Here is a 17,157-nt window from a genome sequence, read left to right as displayed (position 1 = left end):
ATCATGTCCTTGTATTATATACTGCCCAATGCCTCTACACAGCTGCTCTCTATATTTGTTAAACTTCCAGAGTTCCCTACAGCAAGGGGGTAGGGCCTATCTAACACTTGACTCTGTTGCTGATACCACCAGAAGTTATATCCTCTTAAAAAGACTGGCTCTTTAATTTCAGTGAATTAGCTGTATTCTAGGTATAAGAGAGCCCTAAGCGTTATCCTTCAAAATCAGAGCTGTTTCAAGGTCGGATTCCCATAAGGGGTCCTTGGGGAGGATTATCTGAAATGAAGATACATACAGTCTAACTCTCCTAGACTTTCCTGTTTTCTAACAAAGAAGGTGAAGCATTCTCTAAGCTAAAACAGAGCCTCCATTACACCTCTTTATACAGGAAAATAAACACACACCCAACATTTTCCTGATCACGCGCACATATATAATGATACTGTTTTTATAACACAGTGCTAGAGGCCAAAGGTTGTTGGAGTCCATCATCTGAGGCTGGAAGGAGGGAAGTTCCAACCACCTAAGGCCCTTGAATATGTCCTGGCAGGCCAAGCTGATCACTTTCCTCACACTCTTGAAACCTGTTCAGAGCACCTGATTAGTAAATGCTAAAGAAGTTAACCTTCGAGTCCAGGAGTCCTAAGAAAGAAGAAGCCCAACCCAAATCTTAGTTCCCATAGAGTAGTGGTCCTCACCCTTCTTAATGCTGCAACCCTTTAATGCAATACAGTTCCTCATGTTGTGGTGACCCCCAACCATAAAATTATTTTTGTTGTTACTTCATAACTGTAATTTTGCTACTGTTATGAATTATAATGTAAATAAATACCTGTGTTTTCCAATGGTCTTAGGTGACCCCCTGTGGGTCATCTGGCTCCAAAAGTGGTTATGACCCACTGCTGTGGGATGTTCTGTATGGCAAATGTGTTGCTCTGAATGGTCAATAAATAAAACACTGATTGGCCGTGGCTAGGCAGGAAGTATAGGCGGGACTAACAGAGAGGAGAAAAGAAAGAACAGGAAGGCAGAAGGTCACTGCCAGCCGCCGCCAGGACAAGCAGCATTTGAAGATGCCGTTAAGCCACGAGCCACATGGCAAGGTATAGATTTATGGAAATGGATTAATTTAAGCTATAAGAACAGTTAGCAAGAAGCCTGCCACGGCCATACAGTTTGTAAGCAATATAAGTCTCTGTGTTTACTTGGTTGGGTCTGAGCGGCTGTGGGACTGGCTGGTGACAAAGATTTGTCCTGACTGTGGGTGAGGCAGGAAAACTCTAGCTACAACCCACAGGTTGAGAACCACTGCCACAGAATGAACAGAGCTCCCACAGGCATGGAGAGTCACAGGCCAGAATGAAGAAGACCTAAGGCCCCCATGGCCTCTGTGATCACAGTTGCTTTCCCTCTTCTACAAAAGGTGTTTCTGCCTAGAGCCTCTTCCGAGACCAGCACCCAGTGGAGCTGTCCCGTTGGCCCAACTCTAGGGGTACCACTCTTACTGGGGACCTCCTGGGGTTGTCAGGGCTGTACAGGTGGAGCATAACTGAATGAAAATAAGGACATGACGGCTCCTAGGTGTGGTTGAGGAGACTGGTTTATTGTAGAGATGAGGGAGAGAACAGCCAGAGACATCTGGAAGGGTCTAGACTGACAGGGCCATGGGGGGTGGGGAACAAGAGAGGAAGAGAAGGGAAAAATGGCTGAGGTACATAGAGATCAGAAGCTGGGGAAAGGGAATGGAAGCCTGGCCCCTGGGCTGGAGAGGTTTAGGGTAGAGGGTGGAGTGAGAATTGGTGGCGGGAGCCACAGGCACTGACTGAGACTTGTCCCAGGTTTCTTTGGGACCTGACAATAACAAATATATCATAATTGTTTTTTTTTTACTTCATCTGAGGAACATATAATCTTAATTCTCCTAAAACAGGCTGATGTTTTAGTCTTTCTTATGAATAACAGAATAAAATACCTTCTCCTCCACAAAGCCACTTCAAAAGCCAATGCTCACAAGGAAAGGATATGTACAGACAGGTCTTTCCCATATCCTTGTAATCTGACTTGAAGCATGGAAAGCAACAGAAACTGTAGATGACAACATGTGAGTAAGTCATTCAGAAAATTAAAATCATTTAGGGGGCACTTTCACATTTCTCTCTACTCACTTAAACATAATCCAATATTTGAACTTGTGTACCAGTACATTTTCATAGATAGTCTTGATTTTCTATCTGCTTGGTAATTTACATTGAGGTGACTGCTGTATGGTGAATCTTTAAAGCTCCTTCCAATGGCACCTTTGCTTCATCCACAACACACGGCTAAGTGCAGTTTACTTCTCAAGGACGTGCATCCTGGTGCTGAGTTTTCATTTTCATTTCTATTTAGAGAAATGCATGGCCTCTGCATGTCTTCCTTCCATTAAAAGGATAGTGGACGTGGCAGAAAATCATTTTGCCACATTGATAAAGCCAGTGCCATCCCGAGAGCATCTTTCCTTGTGTTGAGATTTTCTTAGCTGTTCTCCCACCTCAAGGACATGCAAAGAGGGCAGTAAGTCAGAAAGAGGTGTTTATAGTCATTGTACAGACAAGAACTGGGAAGGAACAGGAGGAAGGGTGCAGGCATGCTCATTCTGAAGGTCAAGAACTGCCAAGACAGCTGCAGTAGCCAGTAGGAAATTCTTGCCTTCTGCTACTATTCTCTGCTGGGACCAACCTACATTTCTTACAAAAAGCTTTTTTCTTTTGGAAAGCTTACTTGCTGGCCTAAAAAATTGTGTGCAGCCTTTTAATCTACACTTAGCTGAGTTAGCCTCTGGGCCAGTGCAGTGGGCCCTCTGTTGGGTCTACCCTAGACCCGAGGAGTATGGCAACATCCCACCACGATGGGGGAGACAGGGCACAGGAGCGGGAGCAATGGAAGAGACCCAGGAAGATAAAACCAAGGTCTTGAAACTTAGGTAATTTATACTGGGCAGCGGCTAGGGGAGCATTTTGACTCTGATGCCTCTGGAGTAAAATCAGACCCACGAACAATATTCACTTAACAATGTCTTGGAAGAGCCAACATGTTCAATTTTGCTGAGATCCAGTTAAAGTGTTTTTGTATGTGTAGACTATCTTAACACCTCTTCAATACTTTCATGAAAAACTATGTTTTACATTTCACATGTAGGTTCAGGTCTATTTTGAGTTAAATTTTGCATAGCATGTTGGGTTTAGATTAAAGTTCATGTTTTGCTCATGCCAACACCATTGTTTGAAAAGATTTGAACTTATAAAAAAAAAAGCTGTGTGCATGTGGTGTGCGTGTGTGTGTGTGTGTGTGTGTGTGTGTGTGTGTGTATGTGTGTTCGTGTATATACACAGCACACCACTGCACAAATCTGGCAGTCAGAGGACTACTCTCAGGAGTTGGTTCTCTCCTTCCACCATGTGAGTCCTAAGGATCAAACACTGGCTGTGAGGCTTAGAGGCAAGTCCCCCCCCACCCCACCCCACCCCACCCCCGGCCCAAGATTTAAACTTTTCAAAGTGTTTTTGCATTCCTATTGAAAGTTAATTGGCTGGATTTTCTTTCTCTTCAGTTTTTGAGACAAGGTTTCTCTATATATCCCTGGCTGTCCTGGAACTCACTCTCTGTCGACCAGGCTGGCCTCAAACTCACAGAGATCTGCCTGCCTCTGCCTCCGAAGTGCTAAGACATGCAGCAATTGGCTGGATTTTCATGGGTCTACTTCCAGATATTCTGTCCCAGAGGTCAGCAAAGTACAGTCTATGGGCCAAAATCTAAGAGTAGTTTTTACATTTTAAAATGCTTTTTAAAGCAGAATAAAATTTCAAAGAATATGAAGATTACATAGTATTCAAATTTAAATGTTCATAAAGTTTTATTGGAACTCAACCAAACACACCCATTTACCTCTATGGCTGCTTTCCCTCTACAATGTCAGAATAGCAGTTGCTGAAGAGACTGTATGGCCCACAAAGCCTAAAAATACCTGATTTCTGGCCCTTTACAGAAGTTTGCCAAGCCCTCATCTAGGACAGGAGGATCCTTGTAAGAATCCATGCAGAATCCTAGGGGCTCTTTAAATGCCAATAGAAGAAATACCAAAAGGGTAGAAGCTTTAAATAGAACCTCTGAAAGCCCTGAGGAAGGCAGAAAAGGAATACATTTAATCGCCAGCTATTCTCTCCACCTAGGGCTCCAGCATAAAAGCCTTAAGTAAAACTCTCTTTAAAATGATAAATTTTACTTCACCATACAGTTAACTATAAAATGAGGAAATTGTGAGTCTAAGAGATATTTATTTTAATGGCTTTTTACTTAAATATCTCCATGAGTCATAAACTAAGAAAAAATATTTGTAATAGAAAAAAATGACAGGTTAATGGCATGCACATAGGGTATTTTCTAAAAATCAATTGGAAAATGATGCACAAAGATTTCAAGCTCAGTAATAATTTTTAGAGTGCCAAATTAGCAGAGGTTAAAAGAAATTAGCAGAGAACAAAAAGAATGGTAATATCCAGGGATGACAAGGATTGGGAGACATTCGCACACACTCCTGTGGGGAGACTAAATTAGCACCATCTTTCAAAACATCACTTAAATGCCCTCAAAATACACTGATGCAGCATTACATTTAGCAATTTATCATCAGGAAATAATAGCTGCTAACATTTATCTAGCAGTTACTATTGGCTAGGCTTTCTAAGTGCTTTGCCTATTGTGTTCGTCTGTTTTGTACTGCTATAATAGAATGTCTGACACTGGATAAATTACAAAGAACAGATTTAGTTCTTACAGGCATACGAGGGGACACCAAAGGCTGAAAGGCCTGCATCTTACAGCATTGTGTAGGATAGAAGATGGAAAGGCAAAAAAGCATGGGCAAGAGAAAGGGGAGGGGAGCCTGAACTCATCCTTTTATCAGGAACCTACTCCAGCAATAATGAACCCATTTCCACAATAATGGCATTAACATAAGCCTAAGGCAGGACCCTCATACTCCACTCATATCTTTAAAAGTCCTATCTCTCAATTACTGTGCTGGAAATTAAGTTTTGAACACACGAACTTTGAGGAATATATCAAACCACAGCACCCACTTCAATTTATTTCCTCTTTGCAACACCAGGAGGTAGGTGCTATTATCGTCCATGATTCACAGATATAGAAACTGAGGCAAGGAGAGATGAGCAGTGTACCCAAGGTTGTATGTAGCTAGTAGAACGTGGTAGGGATAAGGCCAGCAAATTGGCTCAGTGGGTCCAGTGTGTAAAGTTTGATGACCTCGGTTTGATTCTTGGGACCCACATGGTAGAAGCAAAGAACCAACTCCTGACTTCCACACTCAAGCTGAGGCAGACCCATGTCCCCCACGTGCAAGTAATAAATAAATGTAATTTTAAACTAAAAAATGATGAAAATAATTGTAGCCTGGGCTAGAGAGGTGCCTAGGTAGTTAAGAGTGCTTCTGACTCTAGCAGAGGACTTGAGTTCAGTTCCCAGCACCAAATCAGTCAGCTCACAAGGACCTGTGGCTCCAGCTCCAGAGGCTCGAATACCCTTTTCTACTCTCCATGGGTGAGTGCAAGTGCACACACACACACACACACACACACACACACACACACACACACACACACACACAAACCCAATACACTCATATGAACATATACAATAATAGAAATAAATTTAAAAACAAAAATAGAAACTAGAAGCAGTGTTTCAGGATGGTGTTGCAAGGATTGCTGATGTCCTGCAATTTAAGATTAGCGCTTAGGAGTATGACAATCAGATTGAACAAATAATTAGAGGGTCCCTTTAAACAGTTTCATCTAATTAGTAAAGGCATATGAACCTGGGAATTTGTGCCATTCATAAACTCATCTACAAAGGAAGGAACCATATTAAGAGCCACCTCAATTTTGGGTAGGACTGTTTCTGGCTATTAGTAAACCAAAAGGAAGACCTCTCCCTCCCCAAGCCTTACATTTTCATCTCAGTTAAAATCCTGAATCTGAAAAGCCATGCCAGGCACAGTGAGGAAGAGTTTCTATCCAATGCATTTAAGGAATCATGATTCTTCTTATCCATCCCACTATCCTACCCACTTTTAAGAGGAAGACAGCAACAAGCAATATTCCTTTGGCTTTCTAATGCTCTGAAGAATATATACATTGTGACTTGTGTCTCAAATAAGGACATACCTAGTCTAACAAGATGGGCCATATGTAAGAAAAAACATTCTATGTTATAAATGAGTATTTGCTGGACACTGATATTTTTCAAATGTGTGCAAACTTAGATGTTCCCAGACCTGTGCTTAGCATCCTCGTTCACTCATAAAACATGTCCTTCTAATGGGGCTGTCAGCACGTCATTATCTTTAGGGTGACACCTGCTAATTTACTTCTCACCCGTGGAACCTCCTTTAATCCTAGCATTTTAGCTCTGCTAAAAGCTTCAGCAATTCTGAGAGAAAGGGTCGAGGCCAGCAATCTATTTAGTTGAGTGGCTTTTCTATATCAAGCTAAAGATCTTTCCCTGAGATCCCCAAGAATACTTGTATTTGTGGAAGCAATCTCACTTCTTGTAGGAAGCAAGGAGGCCTGAAAGCATCTTTCCCATACATAGACATTTCTGTTAATGAGTTAATGAAGAAGAGCAGAGGAAGGGAAAACTAGGCATTAAAACCTTAGAACATGTAATCATTGAAGGACTTGGAAAGGAGATGAAGGCTCCAGCCTTTCTTTCTTTCCTTTTCTCTTCTCTTCTCTTCTCTTCTCTTCTCTTCTCTTCTCTTCTCTTCTCTTCTCTTCTCTTCTTTTCTCTTTCTTTCTTTCTTTCTTTCTTTCTTTCTTTCTTTCTTTCTTTCTTTCTTTCTTTCTTTCTTTCTTTCTTTCTTTCTTTTTCTTCCTTCCTTCCTTCCTTCCTTCCTTTCTTCCTTCCTTCCTTCCTTCCTTCCTCCCTCCCTCCCTCTCCCTCTCTCTTTTTCTTTTTTTTGAAATAGTAACAGTAAACAGGGAGCTAAGCAATCCCTAGACCTAGAAGAAAAGATACCATCCAAATCCACTCCATATGGGAAGAAAGCAAATGGAGGGTGTGCTTCACACACAGAACTAGTTGACATCAGGGACTCGGGATGTGGCACAGTTAATAGAGTGCTTGCAGAGCATCCATCCACAAGGCCCTGGGTTTCATCCCCAGTTCCATGTGAACCAAGTATAGTGTAATCTGCTTGTAATCCCAGCACTTGAGAGGTAGCAGCAGGAGCACCAAGGGCAACTTTGTCTGTGTACATAATGAGTTCGATGTCAGCCTAGGCTATGTGAAACCCATGTCGTTAAAAATATAACTCATACCTAGCACTGGACTTTTTGTTAGCCTCTGATAGCTAGTGAGGGCATTGCTATACTGTTATAGGATACCTCAACTCTCTCTCACTCCCCCTGCCCCCGTGTATGTGTGTTTTAGAAGTATTTATAGTAATAGGTGTGTGTTTGTGTGTATATTTTAGAAGCTTCTATAGTAACAGGTGTGTGTGTGTGTGTGTGTGTGTGTGTGTGTGTGTGTATTTTAGAAGCTTCTATAGTACTGTTTCTATATGTCTTTTTCAAAAGGTCTTTGGTGTTATTGATCCCTAAGGTGAAGCACACACCACAAGCCCCCTCCCAAGGTTCAGAGATCTTTGTGGAAGAGGGGGAGGAAAGAGTGCAAGAGCCTGAGGTGGTGAATGACTCGAGGGAAACATTATCTTCTGGACACAGCATGGCAGTTGCACAGGAACCCACAGGAATCCACGGCATGGACAAACCCGTGCGAACGCACACCAGACTAAATCCCAGCAAGGAGAGACATGGTTCATGCACAATCCCACCCCAAGCCATGGGACTACTGGCAATTGTCAGCTACTAGAGAGGAAGAGACAATTTTCTCTGGGAGTGTAGTTCCTGCTATGCCTCTCTAGTAAAAGGCCATATATCCAAGAATATTTAGGCAACACAAAATCTTGAGGGTTTATTTTTTTAATGACATACACTTGGGTGGGGTTGTGAATTGAAGAGTTGAGGGGGTGAATATGATTAAAACACATTGTATTAAACTCTCAAAGAATGAATAAAATTAATATTTTTTAAAATAAGTGACATTAGTCCTGGCTGCACATCCTTTCCTGTTGACTGGCTAGATGGAAAGTGATAGATTCTAATAGGTCAGAAACAAATTCTTGGTAGTAATAATATGCGGGGCGTTTACTCACCAACCCCACAGCTCCCCAGAGTTTTCTTGAGTTCCAGCAACAGGAAATATTAGATAGAAGGATTTAGATTGCGGAGATAAACAGATAGAAAATAAAGGATAGCCTCGAGAGGGCCTGGAACCTATTCCAATGTGCCCTGACTGTCTCTGCCCCAGGGTATTTATAGAGACGCCAAGGGGTGGAGCAAAAGACCTCCCCCAGCACAGCCAAGTGCAGACCATCTCAGACACCTGCACTCAGGCCCGTGGTCCTAATCATCCTCTCTATGCAGACCTGCTGGGTAAAGCCACTAGGAAACCTGAAAATGGGCTCCCACAATAATATCATTAATTAAAAAGGACACCCCAGATGCTAGCGCTGGATATCAAGCAACTCTGGATTACTCTCAATGAGTGGATAATAGTCATCCCTGGGACTAGTTGAGCTGTACCTACCACACACATCTGACAGTCCCACAGGAAATGAACTCTGTCCAGAGTTGCCACCCTGTCTGGCCCCCACATCCCAAGAGCATTCAATGGGAAGTCAGAAGACATGTCTGTCTTAATATTTCTATGCTCTGGGTCTCTGCTCCTCTTCTGTGATCAGGAAAGAACACTTGTGGTCATATGTGACTCCCATGCCCACTCTGAGGATGAGGCAAGATGCTGAGCTTTGGATAGACCCCTGAGGAGAAAGGAATGGTATTGAGGTGTCTAGAATTTTGCTAATGGCTGCCTGAAATACTGCATTGGGAGGCAGTGGCCCTGCTGGCACATCTCATGAGTAATAAATGTTCAAGCAAGCATTGCCTGAGAAAGAAGAGAGAAACAGAGACATGCCAAAATAGCAGTGAAAGAAGCTGGGTGGGTTAGTATTTAATTCTGAGTCCATTCCCATGGCATGTCTAGCTCCAAATATTTAGAAGTAGGAAAACACAAACCTCCAAGTTTGGAACTTGTGTTCACCTTTGTAACCCTATCACCTGTTCCTGGCACATCACAAATGTATTTCAGTGAATGAAGGAAGGAGTGAGGGTTGTAAAGGGAAGAAGACAGCGTACAAATTAAAACTGTTGCCAGTGCGCATCAGAAGATAACCCTTACGAATCAAGACAGCACTGCCATGCTCCTGCAGACAGGAGTGCCAGGAACGACCTTTATGCAGTTCCAGGGGTCTCCCTCCCTCTTTAGAGGACATGCACCAGCTTTCTTCCATGACCATCGATAGTACCTCACGTCATCTGGCTAGCCCCTCCCTGCCATCTCCACCCCTCCGGCCAACAGTATTCTATTCCTAAACACTGACTTTCATGGTTTTCACATCAGGTTTCTAACAATGAAGACTGCATGGCAGGGGAACAGGCTAGCCACAAAAGTTGTTTTCTGAGCATCATTTGCTAAGGGGTGAGGAGGAAAGAAAGCCTTCCTCCTGTGTTCAGGGAGGGGCAGCACTGTGAGGATAGGCTCACTTTCCCAGCTGGGTTTACTCTGCCCTTAGTGGGTGCTAGTCACAGCAAGCACGCGCTCCAGTAGGAGCTGCCCTCACCGTGGAGCCATGAACTTTCTCCAAAGCCGCTCTTAGCCCTTCTCCAGGGAGCTCTGCCACTAGAAACCCAGGGCTAGGTGTTGTTGTGGCCCATGCCTGTAACCCCAGCACTCAGGCATTCCAGGCCAGCCTCAGCTGCGTAGTGAGTGTAAGGCTAGCTGTGCTATATGAGACCCTGTTTCTAAATAAATCAAAAAGCAAAAGCAGGCAGAAACCACACCCAGAGGCTTCGAACCCTTCCTGCACACACTCTGAACGTCAATCGGAAAAGTGGGATGGAGGCGGCAGAAGTACAGACACGGGAGCTATTTTTAAGAGACTAGAAATAACAACCTAAACACAGGTGTGCTCTGCACAAGTCGAAATGTCCCCAAATCCACAAGCCTTCTTTCTAAATAAAAACAAATCGGGTTGCCACATCTCATCCTCGTTTCCAGGGACACACAAATAGTTCAGGTCTTTGCGTCTTATTTCGGGACCCACAGAGGGCTCGCAGACACCCACTAAAGGAGTCTGACTCATTTTCTAGAAAGCCACGCAAATGACAATCTCGAGCTGGAAAAGGAGGCCAGTGCCTGCTCTGTGACTCCTGCCACGGCACAGAAATCAGGGCAAAGGAAATCGCCTCAGCTGACAGCAAAAGGAAACGCCCACCGCATGTGGGGACAGCGGGGACTCTCATAGCAAATATAGCTGAAATGTAATAACGGCCCCGCAGATCTTCTACCTCAACTCATATGTACAAGAAACAGGTACAGGTACATCAAAACGCATAGTTAACCAGTGGTGAGGAAACGCTTCATTTTAGGATAGCGTCTAATCATCTAAATGAATTTCTGGGTGACTCATCAACTTAAGAAGAGGTAGGAATTTTCATAATGTCAGCAGAGATTTTACAGGCTCAGACTCCATTTTTTCCCACTTTCAGCAGACAAAAAAAATAGTGGCATATTTTCTTTCTAAAGTCTTGCTAAAACTTCACCCACTGAATTCTTAACTATTGCAGGTGGATTTTTAAAACCAGCTTTACCTACTTAATATTTTAGTATTCATCCCTAACAGCAAACAGGGACCAGGCCCAGAGCTTACAATTCCTTTTGCTAAAGTTTAAGAAGAAAAAGCCAGAACTGAAGTGGACAATAGCTAGGGTTATGGTTACCACAGGCAGATTCACTCGTGTAAGACATGCCTCATGCAGTGTCTTAACAAATAGTCACAGTAGGCTGTGACGTCAGCTTTATGGCCCTTGCTTAATGGCTGAGGACACGGAGGCTCAGAGAGGTCAAGCCACATGCCCGAAGATACATAACCAGAAACTGTGATGCTGGAACTCAAACCATGGTTTCTCTGAGCTGGAAGCCTACATGGCTCATTATGTTAACATGCCACTTTCAAGGTCAAAGTTGGCAGAAATTTTATGACAATAAAAATGAAATCTGTATCAGTAGAGGATAGTAAGAGGATACTGCTTTCTCAGTAGATCATGTAAAAAAATAATACAAACAAGATGATAGAGCACAAGTGATTTTGGTCAAACAAAAAACTCATAATATACTTAAGCAGTGTAAATTAAGACTGCTTTTGATATTAGCTATCAAGAACACAACATATACACGCATACATACACACACTAAATATGCTTTTTTAAAGACAAAAAAACTTAAGTGCATAGTCAGAGAGCATCCCTATAGGTATGTACATTCTCAAGGTCAGTCCCATGAGGACATAGGAGTAAGATGGGGACATATGGTAGATCTCTCAGAAAAGTTACATGTTCCAAAGCCAAAATGTCTGAGGGAAGAAGGAGCATATCCCCAGACTAGATTTTACCACAAAAGAAAGAAAAGCCATTGAAGACTTCGGTTGGTGCATGGGAGTCACAAATGAAACATTGTTATGGGGTGTCAAAAAGAAGATGCTGGGATGCTAAGGATGGAGCAGTCGGGTAGATGGATCTGGAGAAAGCACCTCCATCCTTCACCACCTCAACTGAGGAGGAGGCGGCGCAGACTGTTCATCAGGCCGATGAAGCAAGCCTGGGCTCACTTGCATGCTCAGGAAGTTGAATGAGAAGGGAGCTTGTGGGGGGCGGGGTGGAATTGGGGACCAATTGTTTAAACAGTGTGTGTATTCTCGGCCTAGGGAACAAATGTGTATAGGAGAAATGGCAGCATCACATTATATTAGAAAATTACTTCCAAGTGTATTAACATTTAAAACCAGAGAAATGGGGTGCAGCCCTCAGAAGACACTCTTGAAAGGAGCCTGTCACATTCTTCTGTTCATGGGTACCTACTGAATGGCTGGGACTGGCAGAGGTTGCTTTTCAGACCAAGTTCTCCCATTCCTAAATCAGATTCCTTTTATGGGACTGATCCTAGGCTGCAACATACAGGACAAAAATCAAGAAACGAGTGTGTTTTTATCCTGCACGGAATGCATTCAAGTGGCAAGGACTGGAGGATGGGGTCTTAATGGAATTGCCATCTTCAGGTAAAAGAGAAACCATGGTGGTATTTCCTTTTATCAAACCTTCATAAATGTTCTGAACACACTGGGGTTTCAATTAAAAAGAGGCTTCCCCTCCCTCTAGAAATAAAACAGAAATAAAGACAGTGAGTGCATCCCCCTACAAAGAATGGCAGTTACTTAATTCCCTGATTCTTTGTCAGTATAAGGGGAAAGTGTTCTATTCTTTTCCCTGCGTGACTAAAACCAATTATCAGTGCTAATTATTAAAGTATTTGCATTATGCTTCACACCCATTTAACAACTTGCTTATCCCACTTGTTTGGCTACAGGTCTGATTCAAAGTAGGAAATGCACTCTGCAGAAGAGAGCTGCCTCCTTCGGAGGAGGGGAGGGGTAGGAAGAAAAGGGAACTGCCTCCTGCAGAAAGGAGCAAGGAGAGCATTGTTGCCCTCCTCTTCTTTCCTCCTGCCACATTCAACAGCCATGGAGTTACCCTGAACTAAGTTAGGGGAGAATGGTTCAGTGCAAGGAAGGGCGAGTTCTTAGAAGAGGGAATCATTTACTATTCTAGAAAGGTGTTTGCACAGCTGCAGTGCTGTTCTGCATGCTACATGCATTGAGTCCACAAGAGGGTCAACATTCTCCCTAAAAATAATAAAAAAAAACCCTCAATAATCACTAGATGGCTGGTAAGCTATTTAACATCTGGAGCACTAGGCATCTAGAGGTAGAAATAGGCTATGCCATAGCAGTCCCCTCTCTCTTGGTAACAGCCACAGGGATTTCCCCAACCCAAATTGCTTGCTCCCCTTCCTATCCACCTGCATCATGCATCTTTTAGACTGGCAAAGCTTCCCTGTCCCATAAGAGCTCAGGTGACTGTGGTGAGCTCTAAGTCAACCCAGCATGTAGAAAATAACATGCTTTCAGCCACTCACCCAGGTACAAAAAGAAAACTACTTTCTACATCTTGAAGATTACCTGGCTTCTCATTGCACTCAACCATCATAAAATCCCTGTACTTCAGAGAAAAACACTGTTCTAGGAACCACTTGACTAATATGACTTTTTAGCTACCAGTGTGGTGAGTGGCACTGCATGAAAGGAGAAACTGTGTGTGGTCAAGACCTTAGCAAACTGCTTTGCTTCCCAAAGATTTTATAGCTCTCCAGGTTTCTACAGGGCACTGGCTGTAATGATAATAAAATAATCCAACCTTTTATAGCCAAACAAGACAAGCAAAATTCTCTCAGGCGCTCTCCCTGTCTTTGATCTGAATAGCAAACATTCTTTAAGGTTTTGCTGCCTGTGAAGCATGACCAGCCTTTTAAGAGGCACACCACCCCCTTGGGTCCCTGATGACACGGGGCTTGCAGCCTGGCCTGTGTAGAGGGTGGAAGCCACAGCTAAGTAGGCTGCCTTCTGGGTTATTCCTTTCAGGATAGACTCTTCTGCAGCTGCCCTGAGGTACACAGAGAGCTATTGGATTCTCAAGTGGGTTTGTTTTCTAGGCGAGCCTGAACAAAAAGAAAGATGCGAATTTTCCTCACAAATTCGAGACCATAAAACAGTATTTCAAGGGCTAAAACAAGCCAGGCATGGTGGTATGTGTCTGTGATCCCAGCACTTGGGAGTTCAAGACCAGCTTGGGCTCTCTAACAAGGCCCTGTCTCAAAACAAAACCAAACAGCTAAAATGAAAGCTTATAGTCTCTAGATCCGACAAAGCACTTTACAACTTAGAAGGCGGGAGAGCATCTTTGTTTACCTTATTGATGAGAGTCACTATATCTCCTTCCTTGATTGTCAATTCGTCATCATTCTGTGCCTCGTATGGAAATATTACTTTGCAGTAATCCTTGGCTGTAAGAAAAAAAAGAAAATACACCCTTTAAGGCACTTCATCTAATGAGCTGACCCAGATGAAGGTGTTCCCTGCCACATTAAGCTCAAGAAAAAGGTATGCTTAACAGGATAGTACAGCTGCATAAAGAACGGATTACCCTCCGAAAACTACCTAAGAGTGCTTATGGTGGGCTCATGCATATTTATCTCTGCATTTTACCCTCACGAATCACAGAACATCATGAATGCCACGGGTTGATTTGCTTTTCTCAGGTAGAAAGGCCACATGGTGTCCTTCATCTTGAGAAAGCAGATGTGTACCATCTGATATTTTCTGAAAGAATAAACATAGGCAGACCTGAATTTTCCTCATTGCCTTATTGCATATATTATAAAATCAGAAAAGGGGGTCTTTATATCTGTTATAAAGCCAACACAGCAAATAAAACAATGAAAAATTACCACATTACACTATGTATTAAGAGATAAACACCAATGCATTTGCATGTTTAAAAAATCAACTACAAGCAACTAACAAATACTGCCAAAACATTTTTTTGTGGAGCTCTCTGTAGGATGGGTGAACTTATTCATGTATATCTCATGGTCTCTTTGTAATAACCTGCTTATTTTTGATGGGGCTATTTATGAGCAAGGAAATATACAGTCCTCACAGAAAAGGAAAAAAATACTTTGGCCATTCAAATTCAATTCACATATGTACAGAGTTTTATGCTTTGAAACTATATCTGATGTGAAGTTAGCTCTATCAAAAAGCACCAGGTAAGCCGGGCAGTGGTGGTGCACACCTTTAATCCCAGCACTCAGGGAGGCAGAGGCAGGTGGATCTCTGTGAGTTCGAGGCCAGCCTGGTCTACAAAGTGAGTTCCAGGAAAGGCACAAAGCTACACAGAGAAACCCCATCTCAAAAAACGGAAAAAAAAGCACCAGGTAAGAAGACAGTGAAATCCTTTGTAAGAGATTTGGGAAATACAGACTTGGCAAAACAGGCTTTCAAGACTCAGGACAGAAGGTGGAAAGAAAAACTCAAAGAACTTAGTATTTTCTAGATCATTTATTATATTCTCCAGCAGAGTCCAAATCTCACAGCTTTGACTATCATTAGATATTTCCTAAGGCTACTTTCTGCAGTTACATCATAACCTACAGCTATATGCCTGAGTGTCAATTACATTGTCCCTAGTATACTTTGTATCAGTGAAATGCATTGTTTATGTTGGTGAGCATCCCATCAATCAAGGAGAGTGACAAATAAAATAAAGGCAGTCCAATGATCCATAATAAGACACAGTGTGCTCTAGGGTTGATATGGCAAGGGGGAAAGGTGGGGAGAGGGAATCACTTTACTTCTGTGCAGATGTTCTTGGTGTCTGTCCAGTGGCCTGAAGATAGCAGTTATATCCCCCATCTGCATGGTACAAACCTTCATTCTTAGGTTCTCTGGGCTTTCTCATGGCTTTCGCTCATTAACCTCTGCTGAGAGGCACCTGTTCTAAATCCCATTGAGACCATACTCCCAAATTTAGAGAATCATCCATGGGCCATCTCCCTTTAATTAGAAATAGCAAAACTTCCCCAAGTCCAAACTGGTGAGATGTACTAAAGGGAGGGAAAAAGTTAAACATCTTTAAATTGGATAATGACAGTTCTTCATCACTTTTCCAATTGACTCTGCTAGTGAAATATGACTTTCCGACCTCAAGACTTCAAACATGAACACACAGTATTATTGAAGAACTGTCCCACAGAGTCCCAGCTTTACACATAACTCTTTGTATGGGAATCAGAGACATTTTTTTTGGAAAGATGATCAGTTACTCATGACCAACAAAGAAAGAGAGAGCACGTCATATTTCTCTGTCTTTCAGTGAAAAGGTTAATAAAACATGATCAACCACTGTGGATTAACTTCCCAGCAGCCATTCCCAATCCCATTCCTACTTTGCAGAATTCTCATTTGCTCAGGTATATTCTGTCCAGGAAAGAAATGTTAATCTTCCATTCAGGTACTAACCAGTACCAACCCTGCTCAGCTTCTGAGATCAAGCATGTTCAGGGTGGCATGGCCATAAACAAATAATGTTATCTTATTCCCCTTTGCTGATGATTTGTTTAGGGGTAAGATGTGATCTTCCAGTCAATGAAATCAGAAAAAAGCAATCTTTTAGAGATGGCATTGTTAGATTTTGTTCCCTAGAGATGGAAGGCACACAGTTGCCTGCCTTTGGTCATTTTGTTTGCAGTGCAAGGGATGGAACACAGGGCCTGGGTGTGCTAGCTGAACACTCTACCACTGGGCCCAACCTACCTGTCTTGAGGCTTCCACCACTGTGGTTTTTTAATCATTGCTGGAAGACAAGACAATGTTTGGCACTCTTTGATCTGGAGTCCTGACAGTGATGAGCTACCTTTCAAATTCACCAGCTTCACAGGGCCGTTTTCTCGGAACCTCTTGCTCTGAAGCTTAGCAAATCAATTGTTTTCCACTGTTTTGTGATCCAGTAGGTAAGTGTTAACTCAAAACAGAAGCATACTAACATGAAGAAACTTGGTACAAGTTATCATCTCAACATATTCGTACCATCACTCCCTACAAAAAAAGCCTCTTCCTATGTCATTTCCTTTCTCATCTCTCACCTTCCTATTTCAGGGCACAGCCTATAGAAGTACGCCATGGAGTTCACTATAATCACCATAATGGAAATATTGCTAAGAGTGAGCATGTGTGCTTTTCAATTATTTCATAGGGATATTTTATCTTGTACTTACAAGTTTCCTGTAAGCTAAGAAGGGCATGCGCCTCTACATTAAAAACAAAACCAAAAACAGGTTTTACAGAGGAGATCCCCATGAGTAAACTAGGGGTGAGGGAGGGCAATAGAGGGGAGTGGATGGGAGATGAGAACATGAGGAAATGGTATGGTCAAGCTGGGGGAGGGACAGAGAAGGAGAGCAATGAAAGAGATATCCTGATAGAGAGAGATATCATGGGGTAAGGGAGAAACCTGGTGCTAGGGAAGT

General features: G+C 42.7%; 1 protein-coding gene across 13 annotated transcripts in view; it reads right to left on the bottom strand.

The window, feature by feature from the left end:
• The window catches only part of Sh3kbp1 (SH3 domain containing kinase binding protein 1), a 352,120-nt gene that overhangs the window by 75,928 nt on the left and 259,035 nt on the right, over nucleotides 1-17,157 (bottom strand). For all 13 annotated transcript variants that reach the window (XM_015992132.3, XM_015992129.3, XM_006973237.4 and 10 more), the window contains one exon: nucleotides 14,039-14,133. In XM_015992132.3, the coding sequence (XP_015847618.1) occupies nucleotides 14,039-14,133 (95 nt within the window). The remainder of the gene's footprint in view (nucleotides 1-14,038; nucleotides 14,134-17,157) is intronic.

Source organism: Peromyscus maniculatus, chromosome X (genome assembly GCF_049852395.1).
Source record: "Peromyscus maniculatus bairdii isolate BWxNUB_F1_BW_parent chromosome X, HU_Pman_BW_mat_3.1, whole genome shotgun sequence".
Classification (NCBI taxonomy): Eukaryota; Metazoa; Chordata; class Mammalia; order Rodentia; family Cricetidae; genus Peromyscus; species Peromyscus maniculatus.
This window is presented reverse-complemented; position numbering and strand designations above follow the sequence as displayed.